General features: G+C 36.5%; 3 protein-coding genes across 3 annotated transcripts; 2 read left to right on the top strand and 1 right to left on the bottom strand.

The window, feature by feature from the left end:
- Positions 1-2,096: 2,096 nt before the first annotated feature.
- Positions 2,097-8,032, bottom strand: leprotl1 (leptin receptor overlapping transcript like 1). Its single transcript, XM_067383816.1, has 4 exons — positions 7,885-8,032; positions 7,320-7,395; positions 7,050-7,236; positions 2,097-3,366 (listed from the first exon to the last, which is right to left on the bottom strand). The coding sequence occupies exons 1-4, from the start codon at positions 7,898-7,900 to the stop codon at positions 3,250-3,252; spliced, it is 396 nt and encodes a 131-aa protein (XP_067239917.1). The 5' UTR covers positions 7,901-8,032; the 3' UTR covers positions 2,097-3,249.
- A 312-nt stretch (positions 8,033-8,344) lies between these two features.
- LOC137018938 (F-box/LRR-repeat protein 12-like) lies at positions 8,345-12,505 on the top strand. Its single transcript, XM_067383788.1, has 4 exons — positions 8,345-8,468; positions 8,766-8,841; positions 10,584-11,254; positions 12,104-12,505. The coding sequence occupies exons 1-4, from the start codon at positions 8,368-8,370 to the stop codon at positions 12,297-12,299; spliced, it is 1,044 nt and encodes a 347-aa protein (XP_067239889.1). The 5' UTR covers positions 8,345-8,367; the 3' UTR covers positions 12,300-12,505.
- tmem107 (transmembrane protein 107) lies at positions 12,244-19,246 on the top strand. Its single transcript, XM_067383801.1, has 7 exons — positions 12,244-12,321; positions 15,479-15,558; positions 15,762-15,869; positions 16,066-16,133; positions 17,750-17,850; positions 18,105-18,201; positions 18,998-19,246. The coding sequence occupies exons 2-7, from the start codon at positions 15,487-15,489 to the stop codon at positions 19,050-19,052; spliced, it is 501 nt and encodes a 166-aa protein (XP_067239902.1). The 5' UTR covers positions 12,244-12,321; positions 15,479-15,486; the 3' UTR covers positions 19,053-19,246.
- The last annotated feature ends 838 nt before the right edge of the window (positions 19,247-20,084 follow it).

Below are 20,084 nucleotides of genomic sequence, written 5' to 3'. Positions count from 1 at the left end.
TTGTAATTTCAAATTGAAATTATGCTCAATAGAAACTCGTGAATTTCACAAAAACTCCCAAATATCACAAAAAGGTTTTTATGCTCGCATGAGGTGGTTTTTCAGGCAATTCGAAAAATAAATATTTCGCAAAAACTGCAATGGAAACAGTTTTTTCGCATTTACTTACAGTCACATCATCATTCTGTAAAGATAGCAAATAAAGCTCTCAGAAAGAAGTATCTTTTAGAAAATGACTTATTGCAAGAGGAAAATGACTCTGCGAGAGTTTTAGTCGCATAACATCGGTTAATGGAAACGCCATCATTTTGTAATAGTTTTTTATCAACATTTAGAAGATATCGCAAAAGTTTTGCGCAAATCTGTAATGGAAACACAGCTACTGACAAATGCAAAATTCGGTGTCAATATGGCAAAGTGTCGCTGAGTTACAGTCCCAGAATAAGCTTGGCATCATGCCAAGCTGATTTTAGTGAAAATCATACCAACGGTCTAAGAGGAGTTCGAAAAAATAGTTTAAAAAAAAAATTCAACATGGTGGACAGAAAGTTTGACTGAGTATAGCATAATTGGTATCATTGTTCTCAATATGACTCAAGGGATATACCAAGACCATTTCATTAAAATGAATCAAAAGTTGACATTTATTAAAATTTCATTATAAATTGACCAGAAAGTGGCACTGTTCTGAAACTTTTTGAGTACCTACAGGGCATGGTTCCGATGACACATACCAATTTTTGTAATAATATGCTAATGCGTTTGTAAAATACAGCATTTTATTACAAAATTCAAAATGGCTGTTATGGGAAAATTCTGTATCATTCATCTCATTGAATTAAATGTTCATGATTTTTGGGCAAACGGTCCAGAAGTTATAAGCAAAAGTAGACAGTTTTCATATCTCTTGATCAGTAGGTGGCGCTGCGCTGAAATGCTGCCTCGGGTCATGCTTGTAATGACATACCAAGACTTGTCTCAATCCCTTCAAAGGGTTTACCCTCCGGAGTGAGAGCTTCAAAGGCATGAAGGGTGTAGGGGTCAAAAAAAAAAATGTTTTTGTAACGCACTTCTGCATCCTCTTAACAAGACAATCAAGGAGGAGTAGATTGTGCAAGCTGCGCCTTTTGTTTAACGTTAGTTTATTCATTTTTGGTTTATTGCATATTGTATATTGTGTCTATGTAATTGAAACATTTGACTGGACTAATAAAGGGAGCTGTAAAGTATTTTTGTTGAAGTACAATATCGTTTTGACCATAATAATGTACCAAATCTAACTCGTATAAATATTACAGTAGTATAGAAAAATACATTTGTAGGTAAAATCAAACTCCGAGACTCCTGTACCCATTCTGTGACGCCAAACAACTTCCCTGTGCAAAGGATTATGGGGGCCCTTTGAAGTGACCAGTTTTGAGCACTTCGATTTGGAATAACCCTTCAATATGGCAGCCATGATTATTTTCACTCCGAAGTGCCCTTCGGAGGGCGATATATCCCGATATACCGATAGCCTTACATCCAATTTGGTGTTCTCTTCGTCAAATTTGTGTGTTATTCAAGAATGGTTGGGTTAATTAAAAAGCTTTTAATAACTTTTTGCCAGCATGGTTTAAAGATTATCTGATCCAATTTTGGTGAAAATCGGACAAACTGTCAAAATTCAAAATGGCAGAAAATTTATTGAATAAAGATAGCTAAAAAATTAAAGTAAATCATAAGTAAGAATCAGTGAATCATAAGTATTGTACAAAATAAGTAAATCATCCAGGTACAGTAATCCGAATTTGGAATGAAACTGGCATGCAAGTCTTTGCACGTTTTATCTTAGATTAATGCAAATGTGAATTATTCATGAAATCCGAGTTAAATCTCGCAGGTGTTTCTGTAACGCAGGCGTGTTGCAGCGACTCTCCCTCATTCCACACTGACAAACCCATTCCATACTGACAGAAGAGAAAACCTGCCTAAGGCCTTTGTGTTTCAAGATTTTGTATATTATTATTTGTGTGATTATTAAAGGATGAGGTCGCCAGCAAAATCTGAACAGGAACAGAGCAAAAGGTCAGAGGTGGTGTACAACAAAAGTAAAATTCTTTTTTTTTTTCAAAAATGGCATTTATTTAAAAAAAGAACAAGAGGGGGAGAAAGTCACAATGTTACTTGTGCCGTTTCTGCACAAACAGTGAGATATAAAATAACAGAACATCTCATCAAAGCGTTAAAGTCAACATGAAACTGCATTTACAACCCATTCAACCTCTGACGACAGATTTGTGAAAAAAGTATACTTGATTTTATCATTGAGGAATCAGGTAGTGGAGAAAAGTATCTCTACATCAGTTTAAAAGCATTACATTTTGATTAAAGATTACGAAGGCCAATCTTTTTTTTTTTTGGAATAGTGTGCTCTGATTAATCATTGACGATAAGAGCAGAAATGAATGAAAGTGTCCATGTTGATTTCATGTTGACTTTAAACCCTTGGCGTCTGGAAACACAGACCAACTGCTTCTTGATTAGTTTCGGGGAGATTTATAGAAACTCGCATGATTTGGTGTTTATTTTTGAATTTACACCTTAAATTATGAATATAAGCTAGTCTACATGCTTTTAAATCGATCATGATCTCAATTTCATAGTTAGCTGATAAAGTTACTGATTTTTTTGTTTGTTTTGTTTTTTAAAGAAACGTGTCTGGGAAATCTGGAAACCTCACAATGCTAAAAGCATCACTATGCAATAAAAACAAACTAACAGAATCATTCAAATCAACATGAACATAATGAGCTTCATTCTACAATCTCATGTTTAATGCGCCATCAAAGAGAAAACAAGACAGGAACAAATAAATAAGTTCTGAATAAAAAAAAAAAAAGCAAAGCTGGTAACAGAAAAGACATCAGAGTCATAAAGCTGAAGACGGATGAGATGCTGAAATGTTTCCGGTTTCAGAAAGAAGGAGTGCGTGCGTACAATGAAATGCTCGGACGAAACAATCTGATGCCACCAGTGTTTGTTTGACCACCTGAATTCAGTCGTGCATGAAATGAAAAAAAGAAAAAAAACAATAAAACAATCTGATGTCAGACAAATCTAAAATCAAACAAAATTATTGCACTGATTTCTTGCATCTATCAATGGAGGGCAGTTATAAATAAAAACAATAATGTCAGAGTAAAACAAACTGCTGTAACAGTATCATAGTGACGCTGCATCGAGAAGAAACAGTCCAGACGCGGCGCTTCACCACTGCTGCCAACTGAAGTCATCGTTCGACCCAAAGACCAGGAAGAAGCCCAGGATGGTGGCGAAGATGACAATGTTTCCCGTCAGGACGAGCGCACAGGCTCCCCACTCGATCTGCAGACAATCACATTAAATATTCAGGCAACCATCTGGAAATCAATCTCATCAATCCATGCTTTCACATTTAAAGAGTCAAGGTGATATCTAACGGCCTGAGATCACTGCTCGATATTTATAGGGCTGGACTGACAATATCCATTAACCGAACGTGAATGAACGCTCCATGTGTGGTTTGTTTCACATGCTGCGCCAGACTTTTCTTCGTGTCAGGGCCACAATTAAATAAACAATAAGTTTGTATTAAGTGACTTAAATTGTAGAGACAAAAGAGTCTTTGTTTTGCTGGGAAAATAGTTCCAAACAAAGCCCATGTTGCGTCTCTGCAGCAACGCACAGGTATTTTGTTACCGAATTAATCTGAATGTTTGAACAAACTGGGTGAGTCAATGATTCAATGACTCATTTTTTAAGACAGCGACTTTCCGCCACTGATTTTCATTTTTAAAATATTCTATTTTTTCCTATCATTTCTATATTCAAATTTTTAGATTTAAAACAATAATCAACATTTTTTACGCAATTTTAATTGCAGTGTAAATGCATGCACAAGTGCACCTTAAAAAATATAAATTACCCCCTATACCCTTAAACAGGAGGGAACAGCCATTTGTAGTGGTGTCCGAAACCATAGTAGACATTATCAAGTGCACTCACTCAATCCCATAATGCACCTCAATAATGAGTGTACAACTGATGTACCCACAACAACTAGATAATAGCCATAATGCACTGTGAGTCACACGTCAAATTAATTCCCATGTCTGACCAGAAGAATCATCCATCCTTTCGTTCATTTTCCAAACCGTTGGTCCAATGTGGGTACAGCGTAAATTCATTTTATTATGCAAAATTCACTTTTGAACATAAATGTGTGTTGGCAGTGTGTGTACACAACCACCCTATAATGATAAAAATCCACTCCGTCCTTTTTTTTTTAAAATCCCCATAAATCATAAGCAGTGTCTCAGAACAAGCCATTTCCAGATCCCTAGCAGTGTGACATCACATTAGCCACAGGCCCCGCCCACAAATGTTGACAGACACTGTCGTTTTAACATAGATCCGCCCTGAGCGAGTTCACAGCGAGTTTACAGTCCGCCATTGCTGCACTGACGAGAACGTCTCCCAAGCGTTTTAGGTGTTCTGTAGCTGGATGGATTAATCCACATAACTCTCTCCATTTACTCCCTAAATCTGAGCCTCTGAAGACAAGGTGGATTCATTTTTATTTTCAAAGAAAATGCTCCCTCATCTCTACTGAAATTTGTTTATGTCTGCGCGAACCATTTCACAACGGAACTTGTGAATGAATGTCAATACAAAGACACAATACAAAACAGAGGTTGTGCTAAAAATGTGTTACTCAAGGATAGATCAGTTTGTGATCCAGCTTACAGTCTCCAGAGTGATACTGGATACAGCAGTAATGAAGGTGAGAGCACTTTATTACAGTTCATTGGAGTTGATTTACGGATATAAAGTTTACCAGTTTATTAAGCACCACCCAAAAAGGTTTAAGGTCTTTATATATTTGTTTACTGTTAGTTGTAACGAGTGTTTCTGTGTAATTCGCTGTGTATGTTGATGATAATACAAAGGAGAGAGAGAGAGTTTATGGATAATACTTTAATGCACACTTGCACTGTGTTTTATTAAGCTCTTAAAGTGATTTTCTAGAGTGAAAACAGATGCTTCATATTTTGTGAAGTACAATAAACTTCATAAAACTCATTGGTAAAGCTTAACGGGTCTGGTACAACAGATTTGTACTAATATAGTGGATAAAAACAAGACGACAATATAAGTTATAACCATTATTCAACTAAACTATACCTGTTCTATCTCCATGCAGCATATATTCGCAGTTTCTGGCATTATAGTGCGTTCTGATTGACTCCTGACACCAGAGAATCAGCTCTTGAAGCTCCGCCCTCTCAGGCCGAGCACAGCAGCTCATTTGCATTTAAAGGGCCCACACTGAAACGGCACGTTCTTGCTCAACCCCAAAAAGTGGCAATTTTAACATGCTATAAAAAATTATCTGTGGGTTATTTTGAACTAAAACTTCACATACACACTCTGTGGACATCAAAGACTTACATCTTACATCTTGTAAAATGGGGCATAATAGTTCCCCCTTTAAGGGTTAGTTCACCCAAAAATGAAAATTCTGTCATTAATTACTCACCCTCATGTCATTCTACACCAGTAAGACCTACATTCATCTTCGGAACACAAATTAAGATCTTTTTGATGAAATACGGTGGCTCAGTGAAGCCTGCAACGCCAGCAATGGTGCTTCCTCTCTCAAGATCCATTAATGTATTAAAAACATATTTAAATCAGTTCATGTGAGCACAGTAGTTCAACATTAATATTATGAAGCGACGAGAATACATTTTGTGCGCCGAAAAAAACAAACTAATTACTTAATTTCTAGTGATGGCCGATTTCAAAGCTCTGCTTCATGAAGCTCCGGAGCTTTACAAATCTTTTGTGTCCAATCAGGGATTCGGATCGTGTACCAAACCGTCAAACTGCTGAAATCCACCGTTTCGATTCGTAAAGTTACGAAGCTTCCTGAAGCAGTGTTTTGAAATCGGCCATCACTAAATAAGTCGTTATTTTGTTTTTTTGGCGCACCAAAAATATTCTTGTGGCTTTATAATATTAATATTGAACCACTGTACTCACATGAACTGATTTAAATAGGTTTTTAGTACATTAATGGATCTTGAGAGAGGAAATGTCATTGCTGGCTATGGAGGCCTCACGGAGCCATCGGATTTCATCAAAAATATCTTAATTTGTGTTCCGAAGATGAAAGAAGGTCTTACGAACGACATGAGGGTGAGTAATAAATGACATTATTTTCATTTTTGGGTGAACTAACCCTTTAATTAAGGTTTATACATGGTAGTTCCCATTACAGACTTCAAGATTAACCATTTCATTGCTACTGGAGCTGCCAGTTTGCTAAGTTTCAATTGATTATTAAACAGCACAAACTATGCAAACACTCAGTGTCTGAATTCACGTACTTGTTTTCACGCACCCCTTTAAGTGTGGACTAATGTAAGGAATAGTGAATGAGGGTATGGGGGTGATTTCAAACACAGCCAGTCACTTACTTCATTCCTGAATGAATCAGCCATTTTGAATGAATCGATTGAATCAATGACTCACTCATTACTACAGCGACTTGCCGCCACCTACTGGTGGTTTTTGTTTCACATTTAAAATATCATTTCTATATTCCAAATTTAAAACGGTAATCTCACAACATTATGCAATTGTAATTGCAGTGTAAAAGCATGTACAAGTGCTCTTTAAAAATATAAGTGCAGAGACAGAGACAACATCAGCAGAACAGAATATGAAGGAGAAATGGACTGATTTTCCTGCTATAGCAGCGTACATGTTGAACGTTAGCTCTGCTAATGTCTGATATACTCACTTTGTGGTCATGCATTTGTGTTGATGAGTATGATAATCGGTAAGCAGCTTCCTAATGTCCCAATAACAGCTCTGTTGTAGATATTAAACCCATGTTTGCCTTGATAATCAATTCCAAACATCCCAACATTTACTCTTGTTGAATATTTGAATATGCTGTTCCACCTGACAGAACTCAACTGTGTTTCATGTTGACTTTAACAGGAAGGTCTGATATTTACCACAGCGGCGCGGGCGAATATGACGGGCAGGCCGAAGGCCGATACGACGATCCCCGTGGTCAGGAATATGGCCAGCTCTTTGCAGGCATTACTAGCCGAGTCAGTGTCGTCCACCACGCGTCGAGAGATGCAGTACGGGATGGGTGACAGGATGTAGAAGAAGAGCAGGAACAGAGGCCAGTACTTACTGCACAGAAACACCAGCGCATGAACAAGCAGCACACACATGCAGCAGATCACATGACCACCCCAACATCATGTGACACTTACTTATAAACGGGCAGAGCGCAGCCCAGCATGAGGAACATCAGGCCGATCGCTCCTCCAAACGACAGACTGATGAGAGCTGAGAGAGCAAGAGCAGATATAAGTTTTAAATGTCAGAGTTTAAAACTCTAAATAAATATTTGTGTAATATAATATATATATATATATATATATATATATATATATATATATATATATATATATATATATATATATATATACACACACACAGACACATATACATATATATATACATATACATATATATGTATGTATATCCATTAATGTTGACATGTGAATATATAATTATATATATATATATATATATAATTATATATTCACATGTCAACATTAATGGATGTTTCCAACTTTATAGGATTATAGAAAATAGGTCACAAATATATTGAGAATTTATGTTCAAATGTATGTGTTTCTTTTATATATTTTCAATTCAAACAGAGGCGATGTTTGTTTGGTTGGAGGATGTAAATCTGCGGCCGCTAATAAACATCAAACATCTTTCGCTTCATTAATACACACTCTCACACACACAGCTTAATGTGCTCACCTTTAATTCCCGCCATTGCGTAGATTCATAAACACACTAATTAACAGTTTGAATAATTAAAGCTAAAGAAACTCCTCGCGCTTATGATCCTCTGCAAGGCTAGCGCTGCCCTCCACACTGCGCATGCGCCGGACTAGACCACTTCCGGTGACCGCAAAACAACAACACAACTAATCAAACAAGTGTAACAAACAGTATATATTAAATTACAATAAAATTACTTATTACATGAGAATATTTTTAAAAAGTTCGATGCGATGTTAACAACACATTATTTCCTACAGAAATTATTTTTCTAAACTATTTTTTATTTCAATAGTCGTAAAAAAAATAATCCGCAACAGCTCTCAAATAGCTTATAACATAAATATGATCATTTTAAAATATGAATTGTGTGCAAACAACACAGCGGCCTCTGCAGCGTGTCACCGGTAAATGTGTCCGTCAGTATGTCAGAGCGCTAACTAAAGGTTCCGCACTGAAATGGCCGCGGTGAGATGCTGCACTCTGGACTTTTTTCCTGAAAACATTTTAATTGACATTTTATCTTATTTAAATGTGCGAGAACTCGTGCGCAACTCCAGGTACAATATCGCGTCGAGTGTCGTAAAATAACTGTGTTAGTTACACGTGAGAGCAGTTCTGTTGGTAACAGTGTTTTATGTTTATGTTTTGTTTTTATCGCATATAATGTTTTATAAAATGAATTGATTGAATGAAGAAACATCAGATATCACTGATTTACTGTGACAGATGAGAGATTCTGTAGTTTCAGTCACATAATAGCCGGCGATCAGACAGCCGGAAGTCATCAAACACAAACAAAGAAACAAAAGCGTGTAATTTCATAAATTAATATGAATGTATGTGTGTGTTTGTAGGGTGTGCAGGCGCTGGAAGCAGCTGGTGAAGGACCAGAGACTGTGGAGAGCTGTCGATCTCTCCGCCTGGAAAAGAGTGAGAGTTTTGTTCGTCAATTCATTATTGTTTTTGTTTCACCATCTGTAACTTACTTTAGTTGAACTGAACTGGGGCCCGGTCATTATATTTTAGTGAATTTCTCTGAGGTATCACAGTTTTAAGTCTGGATGTCCTGTGAAGAACACATTCAGGGCTTTTCAGAGATACCAAATGTTTGGAAGTTTCACCATGACACTCCTTGGTCTTTATAATGATAATAATACCAGTAAAATTATAAAAAATTGGGTCCAAAAATTATTCAGACACTTTGACCTGACTATTTTTTTCACAAAAACCAGACAGACTCCAGACTGTGCTTTAATCACGGTTAGGTTCATCACCTCGTATCAATCACAGAGAATCAAATACAACAGTTTATATAGGATAGGAGCATGGCAAAGCATTCTGCAATATGATTGGTTCCTCATGTCAAACCCTTCTGTTACTAAGTAAAGCCAGATCTGACCAAATCATGTTCATTAGTTTGTTGGTTGCTCAATATCATGGGGCTGTTATATTTAGATAGTTGTCTATATTTCTCTAAGTTTCATTTCCACTTTTGTTATATTCAGATATGATTTACACACACTGACTTCACACTGGTCCAAGTTTTGAGGACATTTAGGTTTCAAAAGCATATAAATGTTAGTCCTGCAAGGAAAAATAAATGTTATTTATGAATAATTAAAAAATTCCATCACATTGTGTGTGTATATGTATGTATGTGTATATATATATATATATATATATATATATATATATATATATATATATATATATATATATATATATATATATATATATATATAAAATGATATACACAAACTCTTTTGTTATATGTTAGTAATTGCAATTAATCGATCCGACAGAACTAGTTAGTTATTAATCTATTAAATTGATTAAATTAGTTAAAATAAATAAATAAATACAAATTGATTTATATAAATAAATAAAACCGATTTAAAATTAAATAAATTAAATGGGGGTCTAAATTTTTTATTTGTGGGGGTATTTTATTGTAAAGGCCTATATATTGTTATATTGATCATTTGCTCTTAGTTTACTCCTGCTTTTAGTTTTGGGACATTTTTTCCCCCTGTCAAATAAAGAATTAAAAAAAAAAAAAAATGCTTTAGTACAATGAAATTCTTATTTTGTTCATTCCTCTCAAGAAAAACATGGCACAAGGCCATAAGATACTGTAGAACACTAAGACAATAAATATACTTTTTAAATTTAACTTTATAAACTTTATACATTTTACTTGTTTAACCCTCTGGTGTTTCTCTTAAGCGATAATATTCACCTCTAAAATATGCATAATTTATATCTGCATATCAAAATAAATGATGCAAATTTCTATATAAATGTCATATTTCTAAATAAATATACGAATATAAGTAATAATAATTTCTATAAATATTTCAATTCAAATATTATTAAAAAACACAAAATATCTATTTATTTGTATTAAATTACAAGGTATTAAAAATCCAATGCATGGATTGGCACCATCTGGTGGGAGAAATAAAATCATTTGTAATACAATACTGTAACCACTAGATGTCTGTATAGTCATATATATATATATATATATATATATATATATATATATATATATATATGAGACACTTTTCACTATCCAATCAATTCACTGAGTAAAATCAAGTCCCGCCCTATTTTACTCCCATCCTGTTTGACTTATTTCACTGTGGTTCATCTGTTCTCGTGTGTTTTAGGTGACATCTCGAGTGCTATGGATTTTACTGCGTCAGTATCTGGGTCATGGACTGCGACAACTGCGCCTGCGCGGCCTCCTGCTGTCTGCGCGCGGCGGTGCCTTCCTCACAGAGTCCTGGCTGCAGGCGCTGCGCTCAAAGTGCCCACGTCTGCGCAGACTCTGCCTGCTGCATGCAGACCTGCGCGGTTTAAGCAGCTGCCGCCTGCTGCCTCCTTCATTAGAGGTGCTAGAACTGCATTTTTGTGAAGTCCCGTCTGGGTTCTTTGCACAGGATTCCTCCGGATCCGCCGCAGACACCATAGAAACGCTCATCCTCGACAACGTGCCGTCTTTCTCCGATCAGCACCTGCGCAGTCTCAGCTCGTGGCAGCGATTAAAGCGTCTGGAGCTGCGCGATCTCATCCGCGTGACCGTAGCCGGTCTGAAGAGCTGCGTCCCGCCCGGCGGGCAGACGCTCACGCACCTCAAACACCTGGAGCTGGAGACGTGCAGCCGGATGCAGATGGTGGCGCTGGGACTGGGTGAGGGATGGCCGGGTCTGGAGCGGCTCAGTTTGGGCGGGAAGGAAGTCAGTCCGGGCCTGCTGTCTCTCAGCCGCCTGCCGGACCTGCGCTCGCTGCGTCTGCGCACATGCAGACTCACGCAAATGATGGTGCTCAGAAGCTGCAGGTGAGTGGGAAGAATAGACATGTATTTTTATATCTTTTTTTACACTCATTTATTTTAAAATTCTGTGATTTGACAGATGGATAAAAGAGGAATAATTACGATTGGAAAAATTATAGTTTTTTGTGGTTTTTAAAGGAACGCTCCACTTTTATTTGAAAATAGGCTCATTTTCCAACTCCCCTAGAATTAAACATTTGAGTTTTACCATTTTCGAATCCATTCAGCCGATCTCCGGGTTTGGCGGTATCACTTTTAGCATAGCTTAGCATAGTTCATTGAATCTGATTAGACCGTTAGCATCGCGCTCAAAAATGACCAAAGAGTTTCGATATTTAAAACTTGACTCTTCTGTAGTTACATCGTGTACTAAGACCGACGGAAAATGAAAAGTTACGATTTTCTAGGCCGATATGACTAGGAACTATGATATGGCTGCGTAATATCATTGCACTGCTGCACCCATGATACGGCAGCAGAGTTCCTTGATTATTACGCCGGAATGAGAGTATAGTTCCTAGTCAAATCAGCCTAAAAAATCGCAACCTTTCATTTTCCATCGGTCTTAGTACACGATGTAACTACAGAAGAGTCAAGCTTTAATTATCGAAACTCTTTGGTCATTTTTGAGCGCGATGCTAACGGTCTAATCAGATTCAATGAACTATGCTAAGCTATGCTAAAAGTGATACCGCCAGACCCGGAGATCGGCTGAATGGATTCACAAACGGTAAAACTCAACTGTTTAATTCTAGGGGAGTTGGAAAATGAGCCTATTTTCAAATAAAAGTGGAGTGTTCCTTTAAAGAGCCTGTTCTGCTCACAAACTGATGTGTGGTTTGATCGGCGCAGGTGTTTGACGCAGCTGCGCCTGCTGGAGTTCATCGAGGTGGAGTTTGTAGAGGACGAGGTGACACAGGATGAGACCGACAGACCGCAGGCGAGTGAAGACGATCCTGCGCCGAGCCTCAGGTGCGCGCTGTGCTCGATGCTGCCCGGATGCGTCACGAGTTTCACCAAATGCACACGCACCGTCAACAAAGACTGACGCTTTTCATGAGGACGAGCTGGTGTGTGAACAGACTGAAAACAAACACCCTCGTCTTCACAAACCAGTTTAGAAAAGCAGAGAACATGATTTTTAATGTATAATAAATTATGTCTGAATACAGTAAATGCTTACTTTTTTTTTTTGCACTGCCTGTTATTTAAATTACTTTACATTAATGGAAATCTAATGAGAAGTACAAATACATTCTTGATTGGCCATGTTTTTTCTTTAAGTATCCAAGACATATTAGAAGATATGTTAGGAAATCCGCCACAGAAAATGCATACCAATTTTCAACTTCATGGATCATATGGTGGTGGAGTTAAAATGGTTTTAGTTGTAGCGCCCCCTATGGGCTATATGCACGGTTACTTCCTGGTTGTCGTTAAGCCAGCTCGGGCATTTCCGGTGAACTGTTAGCTGTTCATTCTGTAGTCGCTGTACATCGACCCGCAAAACCATCAATGGTTGACTTTTTAATGTTGTATTCGTATTTTAATGCAGTTATCACATTTACCTAATTTACCAATAAACCAGTTTTATTGATTGCAATAAATACGCAGCTATTAAGCTATTTTTAATGTGATGACCACAAACATTATTTGTTCATCCTTCTGAGATTGTCCCCATTGTAAAACCGAACGTTTAAAAATGTAGGGAATTCAACATTTGATCGAAAACACTTATTTAAAAATTAAAAAGACGACAATGACCACTTTAACCAGCAGGTGGCGGCAAAGTAGCATTTATTTGCGCATATATCAGCCATTTCCTCTAATAGTTTTTTACTTCATTTTGACTAAATATTAAACATTATAAAATAACTAGGTTTAAAAATACATTTTGTCGATTTGAAATATGAAAAAAAGTCTCATGAAAAACAATAACTTTTCTTGTGAATGAATGACACAGAAAGCGATCACAGCAGCTGTCAGTCAGTGCAGCACAAGATCAATGATTTCAGCACACTTGTGAAAACATTTTATTCAATTAATCTAACTAAAGTACACAGTAAATATTTAATATTTGAAGCTTTTTTTCACATAAAAGTGTGAAAACTGATGGTCGAATTAAATTTAGCAGAGGAGGAACACTGAGGTACGTCTTTCTTTCTTTATTTATTATGCCCTCTTGCATTTGAATAACTAATTTAATGTAACTAATGTAAAATTTTTCCAGTAAAATATCCAAAAACCACTAGGCTAGTGTTATATATTTTGTCCAGCTGATTACTAACAATATCTCTAATGTTTTCAACTACTTGTAAATCATGAGAAAATTCCCATTCTAAACAGTGACACGGGGCAGTGCAGTCGCCTGTCAATGACGTCAGTTACCTTTGTTACCGCCTTTACTGACGTAGAAACCACATGACAACAGTGCCGTGGACAAATGCGGAAGTAGAGTCTAGCGTCCAGCAAACCACTAGCTCGCTTCAAGCAGTTCCTTATTTACTTCTTGCACGTTTTATGGTAGATTGTGTTATTTATGGAACATAATTACTGTTTACCATCTGCCGCTGGTTCTGACAGCTCCCGGAAACTCATGACCGGAAAAGCGGAAGCGGCACCGACGGCTGTGTCATAATAAAAGTCCCGCTGCTCGTGAGGCGTGTGTTGATCAATCGCTCCAGCTCCTCGTTCAGCTCCCGCAACACTCGCTCCTGCTCTGCTTCATACTACAGTAACGTTAATAATCGTATCCACGAACATGAGTTCTTCCAGACTCCAATCCCTATTCTTTTGCACCATCCGTTGAGATGGAGACCACATGTCCCAAGTTTCCGCTCTAAAACTTGGCGTCATCAAACTACGCCTTTGTTTTGAATAGGCTTCTAGCGACCTCTAGCGGAAAAAAATATTACAAATTGTACCTTTAATGCTATGCCTGACTGTTTAAGTGACTATATTCTGATTATAAATTAGGTATTACACTACTGATACTCAACACACCAGCACATGACTCTCACCAGAAGTTTTCCAGCTGGCTTATATTAATGCGGAAGTTCTAAAGAACGCTCCGTGCCTATAGTCCATCAGTGTAACTGTACGAAACTTTATGTGCATCTGTACGAAACTTTATGTGCATCCTCAGAATGTCCTGTAGTCTGGACATTGCAAGCTTGCAGCTATAGGTCAACTTGTCCAAAATGGACGTTGTCTGACCAATTAACTTTTTAGGAAAATTCAAAATGGCGGCTAACTTTCGTAAGGCTTGATTCAAGGATTTAGGGCAAAGAGCGTAGAAACCAAGAGGCGACACTTTTGATCCTTTTTTGGTAACAGCCACTAGATGGCGCTCCCGTAGCGCAGCCACCATTATGGGGTGAAAATACTAACTGGACCACTGAATCCTTCACATCTTACGCACCCAAAATCTGTGAATTTCACTGCCAAATCAGAAGCGTAATAGAACAGTTTTTTTTAAATTAAGTCTCCAGTAAATTGTATGATCCTACAGTAAATGTTGTGTTGTCTTATATATGTCTTATTTTACCAGTTGTGGAATCCAACCATTTATCCATCTAGTTAGCCTACTTTATTGAGTATTTCCATTTTATGCAACTTTACACATTTATTAATAGTAAATTAATAAATTTAAGATCATGTTTGCAGCGAACAATATATTTCAGACCAGACCCAGTGGAGTAATAGTGATAATATCTAGGTCTGAATTGAAATATATATATATTGTATGTTTTAATGGATCACGCTACAAACATAATGATCTTATAAAACATGATGCATTGATGTGTCCGTTATCACATAATTCCCACTTTTGGACACTTTTGCTTTAACGGACATTAGACAATACTGCAAAATGATGCATGTCCTTAATTTAATTTCATATGTTGGTAATAATTCAGTGTTTAAGCCTATAAAAGAATTTTAACCCAAACTGACTGGGTTTCTAGAGAGCAAAGGTTTTGTCAAAAAGTGGAAGACTTAAACACAAAGTGTGTAAAATAAACTGATGATCTCTAGTGATAGTATTTTATTCTGTGTTGTCATCATTCTGGTTGGATTTCAGCTTTAATGTACTTTTTTTTTTTTTTTTAACAAAGCAGCTGATATTGTGTGTGTGTGTGTGTGTGTGTGTGTGTGTGTGTGTGTGTGTGTGTGTGTGTGTGTGTGTGTGTGTGTGTGTGTGTGTGTTGCGCGCCTCCGCGCCGGCAGGTGGCGATATGAGCGCAGCGCTGCTCGAGGAGGAGACCGTTGCTGTAGTAACGCTGACGTGCGCGTCTGTGGCTGAACATGTGAGTAAATAAATCTCTTTTCACTAAAGTTCATCTTCACTGTGTGATCCCTAATAAAGCAGAAGTGTCATTAAATAACTGCAGCACACACTTAAACGATTTCGACCAGATTTTGAGACAAACCGCGACTGTATGATGGGATGTCTTGTCTAGTCTGTGATGTTTGTTCAGTTGTTGTGTTTGTGTTGTTGTTGATACTGCAGGTGTGTTTGTGTGAAGGCGGGATGTCTGCGGTGAAGAGTCTCGTGCCCGCGCGCTTCCTCACGCTCGCCGCGCACCTGGTCGTCATCATCACCATCTTCTGGTCCCGCGTGAGACACACACACACACACACACACACACACACACACACACACACACACACACACACACACACACACACACACACACACACACACACACAGACAGAGAGACAGACAGAGAGAGATCTAACATCTCTGCTCAAGAGAGTCACAGAACTCAGACAGTGTGTGTGTGTGTGTGTGTGTGTGTGTGTGTGTGTTACAGGAGAATAACATCCGGTCATGCCTGCCACTGGATTTCACTGAAGAACAATTCAGAACAGAAGATACACGGTAAAACACACACCAGTTCACTTCATATTCACATTTGTATTTGTCACACACACACACACACAGACACACACACACACACACACACACACACACACACACACACACAACCGTATGCAGTACAGCATCTCCCTGCATAAAATAAAAATGTATATAAGAATGAACACTGGAATGGACATAGGGAAAAAAAGTGAAAGAAAGAAAAGTACATAAACGGAAATACAAGAAAAAAATAAAATGAATAGAACACAGGAATAGGAATAGAAAATTTAACAGGATTAAAATTTACAAATGAAAAGTACATTGAAATAGAACACAGGATTTATATTTAAATTATTTTTATATAGACAATAACAGACAATAAACAGGAAATACAAGAAAAAATAAGACCAATATAGACCATTTATAGTAGGAATAAAATGTATGTGTATAGAACAGACATGGGAATAAAAATAAAAGAAAAGAAATTGCATTAACAAGCATAACATAAACAGGAAAAATACAAGAAAAAATCAAATAAATAGGACATAGAAAATTTAACAGGAATAGAATTTATGTAAGAAAAACATCTTAATAGAGCGTAAAAAACATGAACAAGTATAACAAACAATAAACAGGAAAAATACAAGAAAGGAAATTAAATCAAACATAGGAATAGAATTTTAAGAAATAGGAAACATGGGAAAGAAAATGGAAATAGAACAAACATACAAATAAAAATAAAGGAAAAACTTATAAACAAGCGTAATAAACATGAAATACAAGAACAAATTAAATAAATAGGACAAAAAAATAGGAATCAAATTTATCAGGAATAGAATTTATGTAAGAAAAACGTGAATAGAGGGGACGGGAAAAAGACAAAAAAGAAAATACAAGAAAAAAATGAATAGAACAGGAATTGGAAAGGAAAATTTAACATAGGGATGAAATTTATGTAAGAAAGAATGTGATCATAGAACGGACATAAAAAGAAGAAATAAAAGGGCATTAACAAGCATAATATAAACTAAAAACAGGAAAAATACAAGAAAAAATAAAACAAGACAGAAATGTAACAGGAATAAAATTTTTGACTTGTAAGAAAAATGTAAGAAACAGAAAAAAGTAAAAAAAAACTGAAAGAGAGAGAGAAAAGAGCATAAAAAGAAAATACAAGAAAAAATAAAATGAATAGAAAATAGGAATTGGAATAGAAAATGTAACATAGGGATAGAACTTTACGTAAGAAAGAACATGATAATTGAACACACAAGAATAAAAGTAAAAACAATCAAAAAACAACATAATTCTAAATAATACTACAAGAAAAAAAATGAAATAAAATGAAAATGTACATATGAATATAGGAAACATAAGAAAATGGGAATAGAACGGACATAGGAATGAAAAATGAAAAGAAAAGATCATAAGCATAACATACAAGAAATACAAGAAAATATAAAATAAATATCTACAGTTCACAAACACATGTAGAAAATAGAAGTATATATATGGCAAACAGATGGTGTTTTATGGTGGATGTAAGCATTGAGTCGATCTGATGATGCTCTTGTAGTTTTTCCTGTAGTCTGATGTGTGTGTGTGTGTGTGTGTGTGTGTGTGTGTGTGTGTGTCAGGCTGGTGGTGGCTCTGTCTGTGACTCTGGCTCTGTTCGTCATTGAACTTGCTGGATTTCTCTCGGGAGGCTCCATGTTCAACAGTAATCAAGCCGTCCTGTGTATCCTTACAAAACACCCCGTCAATAACAAGCTGAAGGATTAATTTCAGCGTTTAGACACTCTGGAATGTGTTTCCTCATAGCAAATGCAACGAGTTAAAATAAATGATCTGTTCTGGTGATCAACATTGTCACAAATATTGAATTTGAATCAGTCCTGATGGATTTACAACAAATAAGTGTGTGGAGTAAATGTAGAGGATTGTGTCGCTGTCATCTGATTGGCCGAGGTGTTTCTCTGAACGTCTCATCAGCTCTGGTCGCTCACTCCAGCGCCAGCGTCAGTCTGTCCTTCTTTGTTTTCCAGCAGTGGCCCTGCTGGACCTACTGGATCATATTCAGCCTCTGCAGGTCCGTCTTCTCATCCACGTTTTTATTTATTACAATTAAAGTGCCCCATTATGCTGTTTCAGATATTCCCTGTCATGTAGTGTGTATTTCATGTCTGTTTGTGAATGTAAAATCACTAAAAGTTTTAAAGATTTTTGTTTCCCAAAAGAAAGAAGCGATTCTGAACTGAAACGAGTCGTCAGTAATTTCAGTCTCACTTCCTGCTGAACCTACTTAGGTTTGTAACTAATTTGCATAATGCCCACCTCTGGTCTTCATTGGCTGAACAGTCTCTTTGCCCCGCCCTCAATCACTGTAGTTGTATCTGAGACTGGAAGAGTTTGGTTTGTGTTGTTCATGATATGGTAAAACCGTGTATCAAGTGCTGAGATTCAGATATTATAATGAGCATTTGGTTTCTGACCAATCACAACAGACTGGGCCATCTGAAGGGCGGGGCTTAGAGAGACTGAATCATTTCAGACACTTAGAAAAGAGCTGATGCTGTAATGGATATTATGAGAGAATTAAAGTGTTTTTTGATGTTGGATGAATGTGAACCTGTTGTAGGAGACTTAAAACAGCTTTAGGAGCTTTAAAACAGCATAATGGGGCACTTTAATAAGTATTATGAAAGCTTGCTTACCTGTATCTCAAAAAGGTTTGACAACAAGTGTCCAACGAATGCATGATTGTAAAATATAAATGCCTTATTTCTACATGTTGCTTTGGTATATTAAAATGGTGTTTTAATGTAATGAAATGCCATCTGAATGGAGATGCGTTAGTCATAATTCATCATTTGTGTGTGTGACAGTGTGTTTCCAGCGCTCTTCGAGTTCATTCTGCTCATTTCCCTGAAGTCAGTGTGAAGATTCTTCAGCCGAGGCCCTCGAGGACATGAAGACCCGCAGAACAAACACTGATTACGCTTTTAGTGTGAGAGATTGTCTCAGATAGAGATGGTCCCGTGTTTTACAGAACGTATCACACCTCATCTCAGACTTCAGGAGGAGAAATGTATTAACTTTTCTCTGTGTTTTATAAAGGAATTAAACATACATTTACAGTGTATTTGTGTGCGTTGTTGTCTTTTTTAGTTTTGGGGACTTGATATGCATTTTATACAAAGAAGTTATTGAAGCCTATTTCTGTCATGAAAATCATGCTTTGGTAAATCATAATTGTTACACAAAAAGTAAAAATTATGACTTAAAATGTTGAAATTGTCATTTAATGTTGAAAAAATGTGATAAAAGTAATAATTATGAGATGATGACTATTAATCTCGTAACTGTATCATCATTTTGACTTTATGTAATTTCTTCAACTTTTGTCATCAAAGCGTTTTTTTTTTTTTTTTTTTGTCTCATGTGGCAGAAATGGGCTTTATTACATTTACAATTTACATTCCATTACATTTACAATTTATACAATAATGGTAATATATGGGCCTCAACCAAAAAAACACATTTAAAATGCATTTTAGTATTCAAATTTTAGATGTTTACTAAGATCCTTATTATCTATTGAATATTAGTAAGCTTAATATATATAAAATCATCATTTATTGGCTAATTTCAATTGGGAGGTGTCTGTCCCGAACCCTAACGCCTAAATTTCAACTTGTGAAATTACTGAAATAATTTTTGCAATTCTTGATTTTCTTTTTTAAAAGTGAGGTTAAAAATATATTAATTTGATATTTTATTTTTAAATCATGAAACTTTATGTAAAAAAAAAAATTGAGCGGCTCAAAAGTATCAAAAATTGTCACTACCGAAACTTTCGGTACTGTTTATAGTGATATCAATGTTTTGGTAATGACAAAAGGAACACAAAATCATTTATTTGGGGTAAATAAACAAAACTTTAGTACAGTTATGCAAATCATTAGAATTTTA

This window comes from Chanodichthys erythropterus, chromosome 1 (assembly GCF_024489055.1).
Source record: "Chanodichthys erythropterus isolate Z2021 chromosome 1, ASM2448905v1, whole genome shotgun sequence".
NCBI lineage: Eukaryota > Metazoa > Chordata > Actinopteri > Cypriniformes > Xenocyprididae > Chanodichthys > Chanodichthys erythropterus.
Note: the sequence above shows the minus strand (reverse complement) of the source record. Positions and strands in the feature narration are given on the sequence as shown.

Bases quoted from the DNA above. Each gene is read 5' to 3' on its own strand.
- leprotl1 (XM_067383816.1), bottom strand. The intron at 7,237-7,319 runs GTAAGTGTCACA...GTTTCTGTGCAG, and splicing joins TGCGCTCTGCCCGTTTATAA to TAAGTACTGGCCTCTGTTCC. The intron at 3,367-7,049 runs GTAAATATCAGA...GATTGTCTGCAG, and splicing joins TATTCGCCCGCGCCGCTGTG to ATCGAGTGGGGAGCCTGTGC.
- LOC137018938 (XM_067383788.1), top strand. From the start codon at position 8,368: ATGGCCGCGGTGAGATGCTGCACTCTGGACTTTTTTCCTGAAAACATT. The intron at 8,469-8,765 runs GTACAATATCGC...GTGTGTTTGTAG, and splicing joins GAACTCGTGCGCAACTCCAG to GGTGTGCAGGCGCTGGAAGC. The intron at 11,255-12,103 runs GTGAGTGGGAAG...TGATCGGCGCAG, and splicing joins ATGGTGCTCAGAAGCTGCAG to GTGTTTGACGCAGCTGCGCC.
- tmem107 (XM_067383801.1), top strand. From the start codon at position 15,487: ATGAGCGCAGCGCTGCTCGAGGAGGAGACCGTTGCTGTAGTAACGCTG. The intron at 15,870-16,065 runs GTGAGACACACA...TGTGTGTTACAG, and splicing joins TCACCATCTTCTGGTCCCGC to GAGAATAACATCCGGTCATG. The intron at 17,851-18,104 runs GTATCCTTACAA...ACGTCTCATCAG, and splicing joins CAGTAATCAAGCCGTCCTGT to CTCTGGTCGCTCACTCCAGC.